At 57.0% G+C, this 22,706-nt stretch overlaps 1 protein-coding gene across 2 annotated transcripts in view; it reads right to left on the bottom strand.

Moving 5' to 3' along the window:
* USP48 (ubiquitin specific peptidase 48) overlaps positions 1–21,962 on the bottom strand; it is a 34,627-nt gene extending 12,665 nt beyond the window's left edge. For both annotated transcript variants that reach the window (XM_061568045.1, XM_061568046.1), the window contains exons 1-22: positions 21,773–21,962; positions 20,414–20,534; positions 19,629–19,920; positions 17,630–17,757; positions 17,111–17,235; positions 16,786–16,894; positions 15,665–15,798; positions 14,603–14,685; positions 13,721–13,900; positions 12,408–12,536; positions 11,840–11,989; positions 10,830–11,030; positions 10,142–10,259; positions 9,531–9,679; positions 7,908–7,985; positions 6,935–7,059; positions 6,667–6,789; positions 6,087–6,148; positions 5,686–5,796; positions 5,197–5,330; positions 4,965–5,071; positions 4,205–4,315 (exon numbers count right to left, since the gene is read on the bottom strand). In XM_061568045.1, the coding sequence (XP_061424029.1) occupies positions 4,205–4,315; positions 4,965–5,071; positions 5,197–5,330; positions 5,686–5,796; positions 6,087–6,148; positions 6,667–6,789; positions 6,935–7,059; positions 7,908–7,985; positions 9,531–9,679; positions 10,142–10,259; positions 10,830–11,030; positions 11,840–11,989; positions 12,408–12,536; positions 13,721–13,900; positions 14,603–14,685; positions 15,665–15,798; positions 16,786–16,894; positions 17,111–17,235; positions 17,630–17,757; positions 19,629–19,920; positions 20,414–20,534; positions 21,773–21,921 (2,919 nt within the window). In that variant the 5' untranslated portion in view covers positions 21,922–21,962. The remainder of the gene's footprint in view (positions 1–4,204; positions 4,316–4,964; positions 5,072–5,196; positions 5,331–5,685; positions 5,797–6,086; positions 6,149–6,666; positions 6,790–6,934; positions 7,060–7,907; positions 7,986–9,530; positions 9,680–10,141; positions 10,260–10,829; positions 11,031–11,839; positions 11,990–12,407; positions 12,537–13,720; positions 13,901–14,602; positions 14,686–15,664; positions 15,799–16,785; positions 16,895–17,110; positions 17,236–17,629; positions 17,758–19,628; positions 19,921–20,413; positions 20,535–21,772) is intronic.
* Between the last annotated feature and the right edge of the window lie 744 nt (positions 21,963–22,706).

Raw genomic sequence — 22,706 nt, 5'->3', positions numbered from 1 at the left:
CATCAGCAACGTGCAGGAAACGAAGTCCCGTTGTGCGAGGCCTCCTCCTCCTCTCCTCCTGCCAGCTTGGGCCGCTGTCACGGCAGACCGGGAGCCGCATGGAGAGTGCGTGCGAGGCTAAGGCGAGACACAAGGCTAAGGAGAGACACGAGGCTCGGGGTTCGAACCCAGCATTGTTCTGATTCGCGGCACCCTAAATGGATTCTAGATTTGAAGCTTTCGTGACTGCAAGGATTCATACTCTCAGGTTTTTTCGGTAAAGTCACGTAGGTAAAAAATAAATAATAAAAATAATATAAATAATAATAGAAATAAATTAATAAATCACGACGTTTCGGAGGCAACACAAGTCTCCGTCATCAGGTGGGACCGTCACGGCTAAAAATTGATACAGTAAATGTAGCTGTGATGGTCCCACCTGATGACGGAGACTTGTGTTGCCTCCAAAACGTCATGATTTATTATTTTATTTCTATTATTATTTCTATTATTTATTTTTATTTTTACCTACGTGACTTTACCGAAAAAACCTGAGAGTATGAACCCTAAATGGAGTTGAGAAATAATAGAAAGGGTCAATTGCAAATTCTTCTCGTGAACAGGAGCATTGTGTTTTTTGGAGGGACCTGTTCAATTGTATGTCGTTGATGTTTAAACCCAATATTGTATATTTACACGAGCAGCCCTCATTGCGAACAAGTGTGGAAAAATCATGCTCAGGCAATGGATTACGCAACGCTCCCCAACGCGGCGGTGAGACGTTCATTACCTCGCCTGCTACGTAGAAGGTTTTGGGTTCGATCCCGGCCCTGACGCCTGTATATTTGGAGTTTGCGTGTTCTCCCCGTGGTCGCGTGGATTTTTCTCTGCGTCCTACGGTTTTGCCCTCCACATAAAAAAAAAAGCATTTATAGTATTTGGCCGCAAAAAATGTCCACGTGATAAGCCACTTTATTGGGCTATCATTTGTGGCCAGGTTGCTTCTGAAAAAGAGCTACATAGCTCAATGGGGCCTTACCTAGTAAAAAAAAAATGTTAATTCGTTTTTAAACTATCGATACGGTAGTCAGTCAGAGCTGTCAGGGAAAACGCGTTTGCACATTTGCACACAGTGCTTCAAGCTCTGGTTCGAGTCTCCAAGTTGTTGGTTATAACGCTTTGGCCAAAGTGGTCCGGCTTCCTCTCGGGCTTGGTGATCAGCAACCCGCAACTCCTCCAAGGACTGCTTCGTGGCCTTGGTTATTAAGGACCGCCGTCTTTTTTTTTTGCGCATTTAAGCTTCTTGTCCTTCCCCCGCACCTCCGGTTAGCACGGCTGGCTATGTACGGTGCGAAAGAAGTTCAGCATACACACACGCACGTACATGCATTGCGGCTCTTGAACTATTTGAGTTGATTTTTTTTTACCGAATTAATATAAAAGTGTCTCCTCTTTGTCAATTTTGGTTGTCGCCGCCAGCTCCAGGGCGAGTCGCAAATAGCAACACGACTTCACTGGGGCGTTTTAATCGGGTTGTGTGGGAGATGTAAAAGAAAATAATTAGTTCTACATTGTTGCTCATGCAAATTGCAGCCCCCGCAATCACTGACACGAGCTGGAAGGCTGCCAGGTGGTGAGAGCCAGCGGCCAGCAACTGCTCTGCAGTCCTCCAAATCTTCACATGTTTTCAGTCAATCGGTGACCGTTTATACGTGTGGGAAGAACCCGGAGCAGCGGAAGACCACCCACGCACGTGAGGGGACAACACTCTATCCCATACGCTCGGGGACAGTCGACAAAAGCCCCTCGCGTAGTCCTCGTGTCTGCTGGCGAGCGGCGATTCACCAACCCTCGCTGCTGCCTCCACAGAGTGCTGCCTTGCAGGCAGCCACGTAGAAGCGTGGCCGCCACCGCCCCGATCATCATCTCTAGGAGCGTTACCATGCCCCCTCCCCGCCGCCCATCCCACCCCCGCCCTGCAATGGCCAGCCCGAGCGAGCTAATGTATAAACCCGTTTAACCCGAGTCGGAAAGTGTTAACCAAACAGTTAATTGCAAGCTCAGAGAACAAACAATGGAACAAAAGTGCTGATGTTTACACACTGCAACCGGGTACACATTTAAGGCTGAGTCGACCTAGGGGAATCCCCAAAGACAAAGATATCACGTATAGCCTTACCAGACTGTCGGGGCAAGTGCTGTTAGCGAGCACCTACAAAGGCCGGCACGGCACACGAGGGGGTGGGTGGCCAGCACCACGCCCGGCCGCGTTTGTCTCCCTAAGCGGCGATGTTTACACACCGCCCCAGGTACTCATTTGAGGCTGAGTCGACCTAGGGGAACCCCAGCACCACTCCGCAGAGCAAGAGGGGGCGCGACCGTACAAATTCCTTCATGAGAAAAGGGGCGCCCTGGTGCCGGGAGTTGAACCCAGGTGTCTGTTGTTGTTGTTGTTGCTGTTGTTGTTGTTGCTGTTGTTGTTGTTGCTGCTGCTGGTAGGGCGCGAGCGTCAGCACAGCGGCGGCCGCCCACCGTGCCTCCCGGGGGGGGGGGGAGCGTCGGTGACATTTACCTTTCATTGCCACATGAGCAGCAGCAGCAGCAACAACAATTCTCCAGTGGTTGCACAATAGGACCACACCTCCACACACACTACGCCACAAACGCACGGCGGAACGCACCCACTAAAGGCACGCACGCGTACGCCACGACGCAATGTGCACACAAAGAAATCCCCCTCGCCACCCGTATGGCCTGTAACAGACTGTTGGGGCAAGCGCTGTTAGCGAGGGCCACCTGTGAAAGCCGGCACGGTACGCGAGGGGGTGGGTGGCCAGCACCACGTCCGGCCTCCTTTGTCTTCCCACGTGGTGATATTTATACCGCACCAGGCACTCATTTGAGGCCGAGTGGACCTAAGAGACGCCCAGGACTGGTTCAGATAATCGTCACTAATGTTGGCCGTGAGAGGGAATCGAACTCGGGCGGCCTGGTTTGTAGCGCGGCGTGCTAACCACTGCACCACCGCTCCCTGTAAACAGCCACACACCTACATACATACATACCCACTTCCAAGAACCGCACACACGCGCCTCCTGCACACATGCACCCACACACACGCAAACACAACTGCTCATGTACCATACAATAACACAGCCGCCAATGTGTGGCAGTGTCATCACGCCACTCGTGCCAGCTGAGGTGCACTTTCAGGCCATGTAAAGTGTGGAAGGTTTCCTGGTGAGAGGACCGGCAGATGCAATACAAACGCTCCCCACTGTAGATTTTAAGTTTTCGTGACTGCAGGAATCCATACTCTTTGGTTCTTTCGGTAAAGTCACGTAGGTATAAAATAGAATAAATTAAATGACGTTTCGGGCGCAATACAAGCAATCGTCATCAGGTTTCTTGCTGTGGTTGTCCCACCTGATGATGGACGCTTGTGTTGCGCCCGAAACGTCGTGATTTTATTTATTTTATACCTACGTGACTTTACCGAAAGAACCAAAGAGTATGCTCCCCAATGCGCCACCTCGCTGCGTTTTAGCCACCCGGCGCACCGCTCGTTGTTGTGAGCGTCGCTCCTCCACCCTCCGTTGTTGCCGGAGGGCGACTGTCTCCAACTTGCCCAGTGGCGTCCTTCACGAGCCTCTTCCAGAGGCCGATATTGACACCGCAAGTCCCGGCTTTCGGCACGTTCATTCGGTTCCATATTCTCCTGTAGCGCATCAGCCACCGCATGCCCAAACAGAAGTAACTTGGGTATGCGGTGGCTCGGCAGGAATGCTGCATGACCCGGACAACGCAGCCTTGCCTACCAGAGTGAACTGATGATGAGACTATGTCCAGATCTTTCAAGAATCTGTGAACTCCTCACATGATCCAGCCTGGTGAAACCCAAGATGGATCGTAGGCAGGCCAAGCTGAATGTTTCAAACCAGCGGAGATGTTCCTTTAAGGGGCTCCTTAAAGGGCATAACCGTACCCAGGAAGACCCGAAGCTTCGTGTGGAGCACCAGGCCAGGAAAGTTTCTGCACAGCAGCGTTACGCATTCCGATGAAATAATAAGCGCGCTCGGTCGATTTAGAGACCTCCGCTGCCTCACTGGAGTTGGGTCATACGCACACCGCCCGGTAAGGAAACCTCCACAACTGCCCCATCGCTCACGATGAGCTCGAATGCGCATGCCACGCCACGCACGGGCGCGCAAACACTCGCACGCACCTGGCTGAAGTCGGGGTCCTTCTCTCCCTGCACGCCCTCGTCCGTTCCTTCCATCACCTCCTCGGGCTCCGAGCCGCTCTGCGCGAGCTCAGGGACGGCCTCCTTCATCACCTGAGAGGAGGCACACAGGAGGTCGCGACATCAGCACGCGGATCGTTACCTTTGTCGTCGCCGCCGCCTGTACGTGCGGCCGGGCAGGGCACACGCGGGTGTAGGGGGGGGTCGGCGCGGCCGTGTGGGCAGCAGCGGTGTCGTACACTGCACGCACTCTGAACACGGCGACCTGAGTTCGATCCCCGGCCGTAACTAACATCAGCTGAACCATTCACGGACCCCCCCCCAAGGCCAGCTTGGCCCACACACGAGTGGATTGTGCGGTGTGCAAACATCAGAACTGGGGAGACAAAGATGGCCAGGCATGGAGCTGGCCACCTAACCCCTCATACGCCGTGTCGGCCTTCATAGGTGCTCGCTAACACAGCAATTGCCCCAAGAGTCTTGTAAGGCTATACGGGGGATCTTTGTGTTGTGTACGCCCGTGCGTGCGTAGTGTAGCGGTTAGCGCGCTGCGCTACGAAATCGGAGACCCGCTCACGGCCAACACTGGTGACGATTATGTGACCTGCTGCTGGGCCTCCCCTAGGTCGACTCTGCTTCTAATGATGTGTACATCTCGATACAGCTATACATAGACACCCGCACATCTGTATAATCACACGGGGTTGTGTGGGGCAGTGTGTGTGGACGCACAGGTGTGTACCTTGAAGTCCTTGACGACTTTGCGCACATACACCGTGGCCTGTGTGTACTCCTGTTGGTCCCGCTGCTGCTGGGAGCGCCGAGCGGCCTGGCACTCTACACACACGCCTGCACACAGACACACACGGCACGTGCGTCACTCACACAGGTCTACACGCACGGTGCAAATACACCCACATACACAGCAATTGCGCGTCACACACGCATACACATAGCGCTGACAGTGTCCGTACCTGGCTGTGTGATGTACGCGCTCGCGACTTCGCTGCTCCCTTCCCCACATGGCCGCCGGGTGATGGTGATGGCGAGGTCCACCTGGAATGAGCGGCGGATCACCTCCCACTCGGGCGGCCACACCAGCGCCAGCCTGCACAGCAAGAGCCACACACCGGGTTACTTACCATGTCCCCACGTCTCAGCCCCGTGTCCCCAGGTCTCTGTGTCTCCGTGTCTGTCACCGTGTCTCCGTATTGTCATGTGCCCATGTCCTCATGCCTCCGTGTCCCCGTGACTCCCATGTGTCCGTGTCCCCGTGTCTCCATGTCCCCATGTCACTGCCCCATATCTCCAGGTCTGTCCGTGTCTCCGTGTCGGACCCTGTGTCTTCGTGTCCCCATGTCTCCAAATCCCCATGTCTCTGCCCCGTGTCCTCATTTCTCTGTGTCTCCGTGTCTGTCTCCGTGTCCTCATGTCACCCGTGTCTCCCATGTCCCGTGACTCACAGTGAGGCATCCTCATGGGAGACAGAGTCGGGGGTGAACATGAGTCCGCTGTGAGGACAGAGCAGCATGGAGTTCCTCACTGAGAACACGGGCGAGGCACGTGTCGGGCGCCTGGGACACGCGCGCGCACAAAGACAAAGATCCCCCGTATAGCCTCAGCAGACTGTTGGGGTAAGTACTGTTCGCGAGTAGCGCCTATGAAGTCCGGCAGAGCGGACCTATGAAAGGGTAAACAACTGTCTACACACCGCACCAGAGTACTCATTTAAAGTCGACCTTGGGAGGCGCAGGACCGACGCAGACAATCGTCACTGGTGGTGGCCATGAGCGGGAATGGACCTCGGGTCGCCGGGTTCGTAGCGCAGTGCCCTAACCACCACTCCTCACCCAGACTCACTCACCTAATGAACTTCCTCCACTCATCCAGGAAGTACTGAGAGACCACGTAAAGCGTTTCCGTGTCCTGCACACACGCGCACATACATAAAAGCACAAACGCACATTTACACACACAACAACCGCCATTCTCCACTAAGTGGCGGTGACGTCACCACGACGCGTGTACACACACACACACACACGCACGTATAGCGAGCCGTGTGAACTCTCAATCTCTGCTGCCCATGCTCTCCAGTGCCATGGTGTGCTGCGCCACGTTTACTCCTGTGTCTCTCCGGGTCTCTCTCTGTCCGTGAATTCCTGTGCCTCCCTATGTAACCCCATTAACCTCGTGTCTCCCCCGCATCTCCCCATGTCTCCCTCCATTGCGCTGCATATCTCCCGATGTCTCTCTCTTTGGTAACTCTGCACATGCCCGTGATTCTCCACATCTGCGTCTCCCCGCTTCTCCTCACGTGTCCCCGCATCTCTTTCTCCCTATATCTCCCTGTATATCCCTGCGTCTCGTGCTATCTCCCCGTGTCTCCCCACATCTCCTTGCGTCTCCTCGCATCTCAACGTGTTACCATTCTCCCCGCGTACCTGAGGCCAGGGCTGCAGCGTCGGCCGCCCCTTGTCCTGGAAGAGCGCGGTGAGCGCCCCCTTCTGCTCCGTGGCGATCATGCGCTGCATCTCCCCCGTCTCTTCCCCCTCCCGCTCCAGCCGCTGTAACCACGGCAACAACCGTCAGTTGCGGTGCGGTTGTGCCGCACCTGGCACTGCGAGCATGGTTGTGCGCCGCCGTGGTGGTCGCGCTGCTAGCGTAGTTGTGCCGTGGTTGTATTGTGGTTGCGTTGTGGTTGTGCCGCACCTGGCACTGTGCGCATGGCTCTGCGGCGCTGTGGAACTCCGGCGCCGAGGGGAAGTAACCGCGCAGTTTGTGCCAAACCTCGGCCGAGACGAGGCGGCGCTCGCCCTCCCGCGTGCTCAACCCTCCTGGTACAAAGGTAAAGACAAAGACCCCCCGTACATCCTTTCATGGGCTGTTGGGGCAAGTTCTGCTCGTGAGCAGCACCTATGAAGGCCGGCAAGGCACACGAGGTGGGGTGAAGTCTGGCCAGCACCACGCCCGGTCGCCTTTGTCGCACCATTGTCGATGTTTCCACACCACACCCGGTACACGTTTAAGGCTGAGTAGACCTAGGGGAGGCCCAGGACCGGTTCAAATAATCGTCACTGTCATTGGTAGAGAGCGAGAATCGAACTCGGACTGTCGGGTTCATAGCACAATGCGCCAACTGCAACACTCCCCATGTGTGCCTGGGTGTGTGTGTACACAGACACACACGAGTACATACACATAGGAATAATACAAAGACAAAGATCCCCTATATAGCCTTTTAACAGACTGTTAGAGCAAGTGCTGTTAGCGAGCACCTATGGAGGCCGGCATGTTACACGAGGAGGTGGGTGGCCAGCACCACGCCCGACCGTTTTTGTCTCCCCAGCAGCGATGTTCTCTACACACCGCACCAGGTACTCATTTGAGGCTGAGTCGACCTACGGGAGGCCCAGGACCAGTTCAGATAATTATCACTGGCGTTGACCGTGAGCGGGAATCGAACTCGGGTCGCCGGGTTCGTAGCGCAACGCGCCGCTAACCGTTGCACGACCGCTCCCCGCAGAGCACATGTACCTTCAAGGGGCTCCACGTGTCGCAAGCATAGACACTCGTGCACACAGACACGCGCACACGAGAACACACGCGCACGGCATCACACGCACGCACAGACACATTGAGGTGGGGACGAGCGGCTGGGACTGCCCGGAGCGTCCACCCTCACCGTGTGGACACAGGACCTCGTCGTTGAATCCACCGTCCTCTTCCGCGGACGACCGGGCCGTCCTCGCGCCTGCGGGAACTGGGGGAGGAGGGGGGGGGGGAGGTGGGTGTCGGAATGGGGGGGGGGGGTCAAGATGGTACAAGCCATGAATAGGGCCCCCACCCTGTCCAGGTTTCCTCCCCATATTATTGATAATTGATGACGATCGTTTACCCGGGAAAGCCTCACCGAGTCTCAATACTCTTTTCCAGGAGGGTCCTGCCAAGTTTTCGCAGAAGCTGGGGGTGGTGGTGGAGGGGTGGGTGACGATGTTGACATGCGTAATCCGAATTTGCCGGTGCTTTGTCAGCAGTAGGAAGAGGTTTTTTGGGTTCGATCGCGTAAATATGAATGTCTATAAACCCGCCACCACCCAACACAGAACATGCCAACGTTTACGTGACAAACCTTACTGACTGGCTGTCGGGTAGTGGCGGGTTTAACGACACATTGATATTTACGCGATCTAACTCAAAAGACCTCTATTGTGGATAATATTTGTCGTAAAAGCCCCACCACATCGTGTTAAACTGGGAAGTTGTTTGGGCCGTTATCGGTTACAACTTATGGCGTTCACTTGGGCTATGGGAGGAAACCAGCAGAGGAATCCCATGCAGAACAAGAGGAGGGAGATACGAACTCCGCAAGTAAAGGCGTCCCGAGTCGTGAATCGGACTCAGGACCCGCCCGCTGCGATGCGCGATTGTCACATTTATTTTGCCGAACCAGGTTGAGAACTCAAGAGACAAGGAACGGAGTCTCATTTGTAACAGCGGCCAGGGCCACCATAATGACAAAGGCAAAACGAACCAGGTAAAGGTTCGACAAATGAAGCAAATACAAATCGGAGCAGGAACAACCACGTGGACGCGTGAGAAATAGAAATATCGCGCAGACGTAAATCGACGTTGAATTACAATTAATGTACCGTCTCAGGCTACTTTGAGACCGATCGTACAAACATTGATTTGGCGATTTTGCGTTGGCGGTGGTTGCGCGAGCACAAATAACAAAAACCAAGTCAACACATTCGTCAATAACAACACAGGGTGTGTGTGTGTGTGGTCTGAAGGCAGTGTTCTTCACTCATTTTCAGAGGGGGGGGGGAGGCACTTTCGCCGATAAGACATCACTGGTGCGAGAGCCGCCACGCACATTATTTGAAACCGTTGGGGTTTGACAGCAGCACGATGATTGATGGGGGGGTGTTTTCACTCTTTGTGTATTGTTGGGGGGGGAGGGGGCGCACTGTCAGGAGCCACACTAAAGGCCACCAGGGGCCTTGCAATGAAGGACACTGGATAGCAATGAAGGGCACTGGGTAAAAACGATTCGGGGCAACGGCCGTTCTTCCCAGTGCATACAGAGGCCAGAGAGGTACAGCCGACAACACAATTATGAAACTAGGTTACCGAAGCATTAAACAAACAGTACACGGGGTGACCGATGTACTGTGTAAATACTAAAATATAAACGGACGAGGATATACGTCACATGCAAGCGATGTTACCATGGAGGTAAGCGTTACCGCCGCCCGTGGCCGCGAGTGGCCATGTCCGTGGCGATGGGTGGGGCGACGCTCACCGCTCTCCGCCGGCTCCGGCTCCGCCTCGTCGCTGCTCCGCTCCCCGCCCCCGTTGCTCGGCTTGGACTCCTCCTCCTTGTCCTCGAACTGACCAATCACGAGCAGCCGCCAGCTCCGCAGGGACACCTTGCCCACCCAGAATGCCTCGCTGCGCGCCAGGAGCAATCGGACACGTGCGCGCAAACGCACGATCGCACAAATCGCTCGTATGGCCCTGAAACTTCGATCGCACAACCGTAACACCCGCTGCGAGAACACACACATTCCCGTGTGTATACTACACGTACAATCCATGTTTAAACACACGCAATGTACACACACTCTGAGAATACACGGACAGACACTGATTTCAATCTAGATTGAAAACTCATTTCTTTAAGAACTGCTTTTTGTGTTTAGTTTATTGTCCTTCCTCCGCACTTCCGATTAGCACGGTTGGCTACGTACGGTGCGAAAGAAATTCAATATACACACAGAGTACACACACCCACCATAAACTGAGTAAACAAATACACTCGCCTTCCACTGGTATACCGAGGGTACGTAAGTGCGCGCAGGTATGCGGCGTGCGTGTGCACGCACGAACGGGCACGCAGAGGCGGGCACGCACCCGGGAGGCAGGGAGCTCTTGAGAAGGGTGCTGACGGTGCGGTAGTCGTCGCTGAGTCGGCTCTTGAGCTGCAGCACCCGGCAGCGCTCCACCACACAGTCGCGGCACAGCGACGCTTCTGGTGCGGCACACACGGTGCGCACGGTAACACAAGAAGACACACGGATATACACAGTAACACGCGTGTACATGTGGGGACATGCACGGATACCAACGGTAAACACAAGGCTTGCACAGGAACACAAGGGGACACAGGCGTTATACAGAGTAGCGCACAGGTACAAGACAAAGATCACCACGTAGCGTCTTAACAGCCTGTAGGAGCAAGTGCTGTTGTTAAACGAGCGCCTATGAAGGCCGACACGGCACAAAAGAGGGTGGGTGGCCAGCACCACGCCCGGCCGGCCTTTGTCTTACACACCGCACCAGGTATTCATTTAAGGCCGAGTCGACCTCGGGGAGGCCCATGACCGATTCAGATAATCGTCACTGGTGTTGGTCGTGAGCGGGAATTGAACTCGGGTCACCGGGTTCATAGGGCAGCTGCACTATCGGCACAGGTACAAAGCCAAAGATCCCCCAGTATAGCCTTAACCGACTGTTGGGGCAAGTGCTGTTAGCGAGCACCTACGAGGCACAGGTACACACACGGACACATACGCATGCCCGCGTGCGCACGTGCGCGTACCAGTGAGTCGCGGGCCGCCCCCGTACTTGTGGTACAGGGCGTTGGCGGCGCCACGGCTGATCCTCTTGACGCTGCCCACGTGGTGCGGCGAGAGGGCGCCGTGCGTGCACACGAACGCGGCGTTGTCGAGCGCACGCACGCACGCGCTGTCCGTCAGCCACTGCCGCAGCCACGCCGTCCCCACAAACTCAAACTCGCTCGCTGCATGCGGGGGGGGGGGGGGGGCACGGTGTGGGGGGGCACGGGGGGGGGGGGGGCGACAGAAGGGGATGTGGGCGCACAGGGGAAACCATGGGGACGCAATGTGGAGCATTAGTTGGGCGGTGGGGTGTAGTGGTGTGTAGTGGTGTATGCGTAGCGGCGTATTGTTTGCCGTGGTGAGGTGGTGTGTAATGGTGTTGTGTAGTGGTGTTGGCGTTGAGTGGTGTATTGGGAGCGGTGGCGCAGCGCGCTACGAACCCGGGTGACCCGAGTTCGAATCCTGCTAAATGGCCAACACCAGTGACGGATTCTCCGAACCAGTCCTGGGCCTCCCCCGAGGTCGACTGGGGCTCAATGAGTGCCTGGTGCGGTGTGTAAACAGCGCCACCAGGGAGACAAAGGCGGCCAGGCGTGGTGCCTTCAAAGGTGCTACTCGCTCACAGCACTTGCTCAAAAAGTCTATTATGGCGATACGGGAATCTTTTAAAAGTGTAAGTGTAGCGGTGCGTCTTGTGCAGCGGTGTAGTGGTGTGTAGTGGTGTGTAGTGGTGTGTTGTGGTGTGTAGTAGTGTGTTGTGTTGGTATGTTGGTGTATAGTGTTGGTCATGGTGCAGCAGGGTGTAGTGGTGTAGCGGTGTGTTAGTAGTGCAACGGGGTGTAGTGGTGTAATGGTGTAGCGGCATAGTGGGGTGGTAGTGGTGTAGTGGTGTAGCGGGGTGTAGTGGGGCATAGTGGTGTAGTGCTGTAGTGGTGTAGCGGGGTGGAGCGGGGTGCCGAGTTGCCGGGCGAGGTCACCCTCCGGGCCTCACCGTTGTCCGCCGGCAGCAGGGCGTAGAGGCTGCGCACCTCCGAGTGTTTGGCGCGACCCTCGGCAATGCTCTGCTGCCGCATGGCGCTCATTTCCTCGCACCACTCCTCAAACGCGCGGTTGTCTGCCCGCACCTTTTCCGCCAGCCACTCTGACGCGGAGACACAAGCAACCCCCCCCCACCACCACCAACGTGCAGCCGTACGGGCAGATGAGCGTCAGAGCCAGCGAGAGCCAGCGTGCACGAGTGAGTGTGCGACCGTGTAAGCGTGCGTACGCCAATGAGTGTGAGACCGAGTGTGTGAGCGTGAGCGAGTGTGTGCGAGTGAGTGTGCGAGTGAGTGTGTGAGCGTGAGCGAGTGTGTGCGAGTGAGTGTGCGACCGTGTGCGTGAGAGTGTGTAAGCGTGCGTGCGCCAATGAGTGTGAGACAGAGTGTGTGAGCCTGAGCGAGTTTACGAGTGTGTGAGCGTGAGCGAGTGTGTGCGAGTGAGTGTGTGAGCGTGAGCGAGTGTGTGCGAGTGAGCGAGTGAATTTATGAGCGAGTGAGCGAGCGAGAGTGAGTTCACACCGGGCAGCGTGGTGTCCTGTGCGGTGGGCGTGGGCTCTCCGCGCACGGTGTACACCAGCGAGTACGCGTTGCGCGATGAGTGAACACCGCGCATGCACTTGGGTCTCCGCCCCACCGAGCGAGACGGCTCTGTGGGGCGGGGGAACGGGAGGGCGGACAGGCAACCACGTCACACCCACGTCAGGGGTGGACTTTCCACGTTCCCCTGGCGGGGCCCAGTTGAACCACTCTCTTGGATAATAATCGTCGTCGTCTTTCTTCGCAAACCGTGGAACATTTCCCGACTCCATGCCCGAAGCAGGAATACGAGATACGGGGGAGGCAACATCACAGCGATGGACTCCGCTACCCACGACGCCATTATCTGGTCCTTTAACATCAGCCATACAAACAGGATCATCACCGTCATCACCGTCATCAGTGGCAGCAGCACACTGCTGCAGGATAAAAGGCAGTCCCACCCGCCCCACCATGCCTGCTCCGTTGAATCTATATGGTCAACGCTCACACACTTGCTATACTGCCATCTCCTAGCCCACCCCTAGGGCCTGCATACGACGGCCCCGTGCACTGACAAAGTTCTCGGCCTCTGAAGTGCCGAATTTGCAGAGGGCGCTTCGTCATGAGGGCGCTCTCGGTCGAGTTTCCGGGTTGTGCCGTTGGCGTTGTTTTGCTGGGAGCTCCTGTATCAGCCCTCTCCCCCACCACCCGCCGAAACGTCGGACATCGTGCCAAACCAGCAAGCGCAACCGTAAACTATACCAAAGGCAAAAATCCACCTCCTATAGCCTTGGGGCAAGGGCTGTTCACGAGCAGCACCTATGAAGGCGACACGGCACACGAGGGGGTGGGTGGCCAACATCACGCCCGGCCGCCTTTGTCTCCCCAGTGCCAATGTTTACACACCGTGCCAGGCACTCACACACACACAAAAAGACAAAAATCCCCCGTATAGCCTTAACAGACTGTAAGGGCAAGTGCTGTTAGCGAGCACTTATGAAGGCCAGAACGGTACACGAGGGGGTGGGTGGCCAGCACCACTCCCGACCGCCTTTGTCTCCCCAGTGGCGATGTTTACACACCGCACCAGTTACTCATTTGAGGCTGGGTTAATCTAGGGGAGGCCCAGGACCAGTTCAGATAATCGTCACTGGTGTTGGCCGTGAGCGGGAATCGAACCCGGGTCGCCAGGTTCATAGCGCAGCGCGCTAACCGCTGCACCACCGCTCCCCACTACATGCACGGCAGGGTCCTGGAGCCGCCGGGGTCCTCGGGGTCCTACGGAAAGGGGCGGGGAGGGGGGGGTCACCTACCGAGGTCGTCCTCGGCGCCCAGCAGCAGGTGCCTGCCTTCGACGCGCTCGATCTCGTCGTCGTTGAACTTGTGCCACTCGCCCGTGCGCGCGTCGCGGATGTGTGCGATGTAGTGGCCCGAGTAGGCGCTCACCCCGCGGTGGATGAGCACCGCGCTCAGCTCGTACTCACCCTCGCCGCCTGGGCACGAGGGTCCACACGCGGTGGGAGACAGCGCGGCCGTGAGGGTGGCCCGGTGGAGCAGGGTGCGTGCGTGCGTGCGTGCGTCCGCGGGGAGCGGCAGTGTGGCCGTTAGCGCGCTGCTCCACGAACCCGGCAACCACGGCCACCAACGCCTGCGACGATTATCTGAACCGGTCCTGGGCATCCCCTAGGTCAACCCAGCCTTAAATCAGTACCTGGCGCAATGTGATGCTGGCCACGCACCCCCTCGTGTGCCGTGCCGGCCTTCATAGGTGCTGCTCGCAAACAGCACTTGCCCCAACGGTCGGTTAAGGCTGCACGGTGGATATCTGTCTTTGTTATTGTGTGGAGGCTCATGATCGACGCCACTGGGTAGTCGGAGGCAGTCGCTCTACGGCAAGGGCAGAGGAGTGACGCTCACAACAACGAGCGGAGCGCCGGGAGGATAAAATGCAGCAAGTTGGCACAGCAGGGGGTACAGCTGGTGGACCTGCCAGTCATCTCAGTCGATCTCAGTCGGTCAACCCATGACACCTGGACCTGTCCCATGACCTCCTGCCAGCAGCGGGAGCCTTCCACACTTCACGCGAGCGAAAAGTGCACCTAGCCTGGCACAAGCGCTGTGGTCACACGACTGTCAATTAATGGCGAATGCCGGCTGTTGTTTTTTGTGTGTGTGTGTGTCGGGGGCCTCCTCACTGCCATGCTGCAGGTATGGCCTCATGTCCAGCGTCTCCGGGAAGCTCAGGTACGAGTTGAGCTTCTTCTTGTGCCCGGTTTGCCTGCACAAAGACAAAGATCCCCCGTATAGCCTGTAACAGTCGATTGGGGCAAGTGCTGTTAGCGAGCACCTATAAAGGCCGACATGGCACACGAGGGGCTGGGTAGCCAACACCACGCCCGGCCGCCTTTGTCTCCCCAGTCGACCTAGCGGAGACCCAGGACCGGTTCAGATAATCGTCACTGGTGTTGGCCGTGCGTGGGAATCGAACTCGGGTCACCGGGTTCGTAGCGCAGCGCGCTAACCGCTACACTGTGCGCGTCCGTGCCTGCTCACACACACAGCCACCCATGAACACACGCTCTGGCACGAGCAGTCGCGTGCAGATGTGCCAGCCCGTGTACAGGTGTGGACATGCACCGGTGATGGTCACCCACCCCCCTCGTGTGCTCGCTAAGAGCACTTGTCCCCAACTGTGCGTTCAAGCTATTCGGGGGATCTTCGTGTGGTCACGTGCGTGTGTCCGTGGCGTGTGTACGCAGGTTGGCGAGCGCCGCCGTGTGCGATGCCAGTTGAGTCACTTGCGGTGTGATGTTTCAGCACTGGGATGTTTTGGCAGGAACCAGTTCCACTAAGTCTTTTTTTTAGCTCAGGGAGGAAATCGGAGATCCCGTAGGAAACCCACATAGAGGAGGAGAGAACTTACAAACTCCGCAACAGTGTGACCATTGCGCAACCCTGCGGTGTGCCCCAGGTGTGCTGCAGTGTGCCCAGGGTGCCCAGGTGTGTCCAGGTGAGCCCAGGTGCGCTGCCGTGAGTCCAGGTCTGCTGCAGTGTGCCCAGGTGTGCCCAGGTGTGCTGCAGTGTGCCCAGGTGTACCCAGGTGTGTCCAGGTGTGTCAGTGTGTGCCCAGGTGTGCCCAGGTGTGCCCAGGTGTCCCCATGTGTGCCCAGGTGTGCCCATGTGTGCCCAGGTGTGCAGTGTGTGCCCATGTGTGACCATGTGTGCCCAGGTGTGAGCGCGTGTGGGGGAGAGCGCACCGGTCGAACACAAAGCGCAGGAGCTGCAGGTTGAGGGTGCGGGGAAGGCCGAGGAGCTGAATGCGGCGCGACGCCGTCTGCTTCACCTGGCAGCGGCCGCACAGGTAGCGGTTCTCTCCCTCCAGCTTCTCCTCCTGCACCCCACGCGACACACCACGGCACGATGCCCAGCACGCTTGGCATGGCCCACCGTGTCCAACGCTGCAGCCCAGTGCTACGTCACTGATGATGCGCCATCACGCCGCAGCATCATCAGTGCGTCGCTCCGCACGTGACGATAGATTCTCTCACGCAGACGTACGCCGCACCCGCACGCAGACAAAGACGAAGATCCCCTGCCCCCGTCTAGCCTCAACAGACTTTTGGGCAAGTGCTGCACAGTACACAAGGGAGTGGGTGGCCAGGAAGGTGATGTTCTACGCACCGCAACAGGTACGCAAGTGAGGACCAGTCGACATACACTCATCACCGATGATGGCCGCGAGTGGGAATCGAACTCGGGTTGCCGGGTTCGTAGTACAGCGCGCTTACCGCTGCGTGACTGCCCCTACACACTCTCACAAAGACGAAGATCCCCCGTATAGCCTTTAACACACTGTTGGGGCAAGTGCTGTTAGCCAGCACCTCTGAAAGCCAGAACGGTACAGGAGGGGGTGGGTAGCCAGCACCACACCCAGTCGTCTTTATCTCCCCAAAAGCGATGTTTACATAAAGCACCAGGTACTCATTTGAGGCTGAGTCTACTTAGGGGAGGAAGCCAAGCCCAGGACTGGTTAAAACATTCTCCACTGTTATTGGTCGTGAGCAGGAATTTAATTCGGGTCGCCAGGTTCGTAGTGCAGCACGCTAATCGCTACACTCTCACCACCCCGCAAACGCACTCTGACACACACTGACACACACGCAGATAGGCTCACAGCGGCTGCACCAAAGTTCCCCAGTATAGCCTTAACAGACTGTTGGGGCAAGTGCTGTTAGCGAGCACATATGAAGGCTGGCACGGAACTAGAATTGGTGAGGTGGCCAGTACCACGCCCGGCCGCCTTTGTCTCCCTAGTGGCAATGTTTACACACACGCACACAGATAGCAAACACACAGATAGAGAAACACCGCCGCACACCTTGAGGAACTCATCAAGGCAGTCCGTCAGCTGTTTGTGACCCTGGATGTTGAGGTCGAGCTCCAGGAACCGCGCCGGGCGCCTCGACTCGTGCCCACACGCACCGCACCTGGCACCGCACGCAAGGACACACGCGCACACACGCGCACACACGCGCACTTCAATTCAACTTTGAAAGGGCTGTTTGTTACTGGCTGTTTGACGTTTTGAACATTTTGGCCTTCGGAACTTGCATGGCGACGTACGAAACCCGCACGGAGACGTACGGAACCCGCACGGCGACGTGGTGACGTACGTAACTCTCGTGCTGACGTACGCAACTCACGTGGTGACGTACGCGTACTGCCCGCAGAACTCGCTCTGCACCAGGTCGCGCACGCGGGAGTCGCGCTGCCGGCTCAGAGCGTCCTCCAGCAGCGCCATGAGCAGCTTCGAGAACTCCTGCGCATCCTGGGGTGGAAACGGGGGGAGGGGGGGGGGGCAGGGAGAGGTGAGGTGACGCGTCTGGAGGTCAGGCGTTGGCTTGGTGCCGCTGTGAAGCGGGCTGTGTCGTGTGCCGTGCGGTGGCCTCGCTATCGAGCGTGCAGGGCCTTGCGACTGCACCGGTGGCCCACACGGTCCAAGCGGGGGATGGGGGGAGCTTAGGTGCAAGTAGGACCAATTGGGACAAGCGGGGTGGGGGGAGAGCCCCCCCCACCCCTCTTTGCATTCTTGGCACCAAGGCCCAAGCCAACCAACCACGCTCTGCCTTGTTCTCTGCGCCGTGTGCTGGGCACCGGCGCCGTGCTCTGTCTGCTGCGCTGCATGTGGCTCTGCTCCGTGCGCGTCAAGGGCCCCCCCCCACCTGCTGCTGGGCGGTGTCGAGTCCGAGGGCACGGATGAAGGGCGAGGGGTCGAGGTAGCGGCGCTCGCTCTCCTGCAGCAGCGCAAAGAGAAGCTGCAGGTGCTCGCACACGCCGCCCTGCTCCCCTCCTGCACGCACGCACGCACACGGGCACAAAGGTGCCCCGGTTACCCTGAGCAGCCTATCGGGGCAAGTGCTGTTAGCGAGTAGCACCTATCAAAGGCTGGCAAGGCACGTGAGGTGGTGGGAGGCTAACACCACCATGCCTGACCGCCTTTGCCTCCAAAGTGGCGATGTTTAGGCATAGCAGCAGGGACTCGTGTGAGGCTGAGTCGACCAAGGTGAATGTTTGGCTATTGCCAGTTACATCATTGTATAGTTTCGTTTTTCTTTACTATAGGAAGACAACAGAGCACCCAGAGGAAACCCATGTAGAACAGAGCAGAACATCTAAACGCCACTCAGAAAGGCATCCGGGTCAGGAATCGAACCCAAGTGCTTCTTGTTGCGAGGCTGGAGTGTCACCACTCCGCCACCGCCCTTCAATCTCATACACACACTGCACACTCGTGTTGTACAAATACAAAGATCCCCCGTATAGCCTTAACAGACTGTTGGGGAAAGTGCTGTTTGCGAGGACCTATGAAGGCCGGCACAGCACACGAGGGGGTGGGTGGTCAGCACCACGCCAGGCCGCCTTTGTCTCCCCAGTGGCGATGTTCACTACACGCTGCACCTCGACCTCGGGCAGGCCAATAAGTGGATCAAATAATCGTCACTGGTGTTGGACGTGAATCGAGTTCGGGTGGCCGGGTTCATAGCACAGCGTGCTAACCCCAATGCTACCGCTCCCCATGCATACAAGTGTAGTGGCATCGCGGGATGTCACTGTGCAGTGCCAGCCTATAGGGGCATGGCGTGCGGTGTAGCGACATCGTGGACACCACAGCGATGTGTGGGTGTAGTACCGGCCCTAGAGGGGATCGGTGAGCGCTGATGGATAGCGCTGGGTGGCACCACGCTTGGCGTGTAGTGCCAGCCCTACAGGATAGGGTGTGGAAGTGCTGGCCGTAGAAATTAGGTTACTAAAGGCCATGGCACTCTGGTTGACCCCAGAGGGCACGTGACCAGTTAAGTCTACAAAGGTGCCCAAGTGGGGGCTAGGAATGGTCACGTGGTTAGCATCCAGATCCTTCCCGAGGATTCTGGAAGGTGGTCGTGGCCAAGGGCGGAGCCAGCCACGCCACAGAGGATATAAGCCGGGTCCCCAGTGGGACCGGCGTTGTTGTTCATCCTGAAGAAACCTTCGTCTACGTTCTAGCGAGTCTCCAACACGTGGATCTGGACCCGAGCTGTGGTCCCGGTCCATTGTAGCTAGTTACACTGTAACTAGTGTAGTTAGCCTGGTGTGTTGTATTTGAATAAATGTGTTGCCTCCACGTCTACGTCTGAACTCACTACACATTCATACAGTTGCTCACCCACTCAGATACAACTAAGGTTGAAAGCGCCGATGCGTTAGTCCGTCCATCTGTAGCGTGGCGTCATGATAACTCTCGCCGAGTTGATCCGATACGAACAAAACTCTCGTGTCAAGTCTCACTGCTATTCGAGACTCAGCGTGGAGGAAACCGGTACATTTAATCAGAGCATTATCACCCAAAATTTTGGGGTGACAAAGCAGAGCTAAAATTACTTCTTGCCAACAAGCAAATAAATGTAACCCTGACAGCTCCCGAGCTGCTCGTTAAATACCTCCGTGGACGAACAAATGTTGCGAGGTTTTTACGTAATGCATGCGCGTATGCATGATTTTTCTCCAACGTAGTTTTCTGAGCAAAGGAGCACTCAGGCCAGGACTCAAAGACTGGGTTCGTACCTACAAGAGTCGGGTTTACCACTCACTCATACAGCCACAGGCGTCGACTACTCAGAGAGACACGCGTGTCCACCACTTACTCGTACAGCCACAGGTGTCCACCGCTCAAACTGCTGTCACCTGCCGGGTTGCTGGAGTCTGTGGCGCCTTGGGGCATCGTGGAGGCGGAGGAAGTGATTGTCGTCCTGTCGGTGGTTTCACTCTCCGTAGTCACCCCATCCTTGGTGGTGATGCTGGTGGCGGCGGCGGCGGTGGTGATGGAGCAGGAGGTAGTCGTCCCCGCGTGGGTGGAGGGGGAGTCTGGGCGGTAGAGGTAGAGCAGCTGGCGGAAGCGGTGGTTGTGGAACCACACCTGCAGGAAAGTGTTCACGTAGCACGTCGCCCCCAGGTTCTTGAGCCCCACGAACGAGTTCTGTTGGGGTGGTGGACAATTGCAAGGGGGGAAGAGGTGGGGGGTGGATGATCAACTATTGTCTTGGCAAGCACGCAGGAGGTGCTCTGGAGAGATGGAGATGAGTGGATGTAACTTGGGTGTGAGCTGTGGACGCAGGGAGTGGTAGACTCGGAAGGCATATGGGGAGTGGAGGATATGAGGAGTGTTGGATACAGGTAAGCAGGGAACTCAGGTACATGGTGGACATGAGGTGGGCACGGGGAGCGGCGGCACGGGGAGCGGCATGCACGGAGTGATAAACACAGCAAGCGGTGGACACAGGAAGCGGTGGACAGAGGGAGCAGTGGATACAGGGAGCAGTGGATATAGGGACACAGGGAGCGGTGGACACGGGGAGTGGTGAACACGGGGAGCAGTGGGCACGGGGGGTAGCGGCGGGCACGGGGAGCAGTGGATACAGGGACACAGAGAGCGGTGGACACGGAGGCTGCGCGACTCAGGAGGTGGGCACCTTGGCACGGCGTTCCGTATCTGGATCGTCCACCTGGTGGAAGGCCTCCTCATTGAGGTCGCCCAGCCACGCTTGCTCGCCCAGCCCCACCAGGCAGTTGGGGTTCCCCTTGCAGTTCCTCCTGTGCAGAGGGCGTCCCACAGGGTTACACGAGTCAGGGCACTGGAGTAGTGGGCACGGTTTGGAGACGTCTGGAAGGGGATTCTATTTCGGGGTCCACGCAACAGTGGGACCCTCCGGGAAGTCGCCGCAACCCTCCGGGAAAGTTCAGCGAACCGTGGGAAGCGAGCGTCATCCCAAATCACCACGAGGACCTCAGCAGCGTCCCTCACCACCACCACCACCGCCGCCGCCGCCACCGCTTGAAATCGCGTAGCAAGCCCTGCAGATCCACTCGCGTAACCTTCAACAATGCAACTTCGACCCTGATGATTCAATGCAGCTTGGAGAGCCCAACGGAGATCAAACCCCTCGTGGGACGACGAGGCCACGACCCAAACCCGCATCCGCTGCACAGACCATGGCAGCAGATTGTGGATACTTGACGCACAAAGTGTAAATTTAAAGACTCCGGCATTAGGGGTCCCTGTATTAAGAGTAAGGGGTCAGACTTAGTATTGGGTGACTCTGTGTTAGGGGTTCCTAACTTAAAGCTATGGTTGGGAGTAATGTATTGTAGTATTAAAGGTCCCAGTATATGGGTCCCAGGGATACGAAATGTGGGTTAAGGGGGTTAGAAAAGGGGTCTCTGCACGGGGGGTACCTGGGCTAAAGAGCAAGCGGGAGGATACATCATTAGAGGTCCACATGTTTTGATTTAGGGAATCGTGAGGCGATACATGAACAGTCGGATTCGGAGTTACTGTATCGGAGTTAAGGGGGTCGGGGCGTTGCAATGGGATTAGGGGTTCCTGTTACCTGGGTTTGGGGGATAGGGCTCGCACTGGGGGTCTCTGGGTTTATCAATGGGATTCGGGGTTACTGTATCGGAGTTAAGAGGGTCGGGCTTTGCAATGGGATTAGGGGTTCCTGTTACCTGGGTTCGGGGGATAGGGCTCGCACTGGGGGTCTTTGGGTGTATCAATAGGATTCGGGGTTACTGTATCGGAGTTTGTGGATAGGGCTCGCATTAGTGGAGGAGTGGGGGGGGGGGGTCGGGAGTTAGCAATAGGATTAGGGGTCCCCGTATTGGGATTAGAGGAGGGCTATGGCACTGGGATAAAGCTGAGCGAGGGGATAGGGGATGGGGGGGGAGGGTGGTTACGAGGGGATCATCGCGAGAAGTCCCCGGGTCACAGTGGGGGGGGGATGGGTTAACCATCGGTGAGGGGACAGCCCTTAGCGGAGGCCTCTCCTCACCGGGGGCCGCCCGAGGCGCAGGGCGGCAGCGCGAGGCGGTAGGCGAGGTGCAGGTGCGCGGGCCCCACGGCCTCGGGCCCCACGCCCGCGGCCCAGGCCCAGCCGCGGTCGCCCGCGGTGCCGCGGGAGGCCCGCGCCTTAGGCCCCATCGCTCGCTGGGGCCGCCGTCGATTCGCGACTCTCGTTTAATGATTCCGAACCGATTCGACTCGATGCCCGTCGAGGGATGCACGTGGATGTGGGAGGTGGGGGGGGGGAATCGGAAGGAGGAATCGGATGTCGATTCGGGTCGGGTTTGTGGGTTGTAACGCACGGGATGAATCGAATGAAGTCGTTTGTCGTGACGGTGAATCGATTCCTCTGATGTGGTCGTGTGGGGTCGTTCCTGCCACTTGAGTTTGTCGAAACGATTTGTAACAGATTCTGAGCCATAGTTCGATTTATACATCGATTTGTTGCAACTGCTGTGGGGAGAGGGGGGGGGGGTGTCGATATCTGATCTGTATAGCAGTCAACTCATGCGGTTGAGCCGTATTCTTGCACAGGGAAATTGAGTAACTTTTTTGTGTTTGTGTTTCTCCCTCGTGATGGAACTTTGTAGGATGAACGTTGAGATTTGTAAAGGGGCATCACGGGGTGACCACTAAGGGGTGAATTGGTCTGTAATCAGGTAGGGCACTGATAAGCTATCCATTTAAAAGGCCATTGCAATGGGCGCTCGTCGATTCGTGATTCGATGGATATCGCCAAAGTTATTGCATTCCGTCTCAGCTCAGGTTCAAAAACGATTCGATCGAAAGTTAAAGTCTGGAGGGGAATTCGCCGAATGCACTGAATCCCATGCGTAATCGATTCGAGATGCCAACGCCTGTACGGAGCGTGCACGCGTGCATCATGAATCTAGTGCGGGCCCTGTAGCGTATGTGAAAAAGGG

Source organism: Lethenteron reissneri, chromosome 40, assembly GCF_015708825.2.
Source record: "Lethenteron reissneri isolate LAM-NWPU_2019-01 chromosome 40, ASM1570882v1, whole genome shotgun sequence".
In the NCBI taxonomy this organism is placed as follows: Eukaryota; Metazoa; Chordata; class Hyperoartia; order Petromyzontiformes; family Petromyzontidae; genus Lethenteron; species Lethenteron reissneri.
The sequence above is the reverse complement of the archived record's forward strand: the minus strand, read 5'-3'. Positions and strand labels throughout refer to the sequence as shown.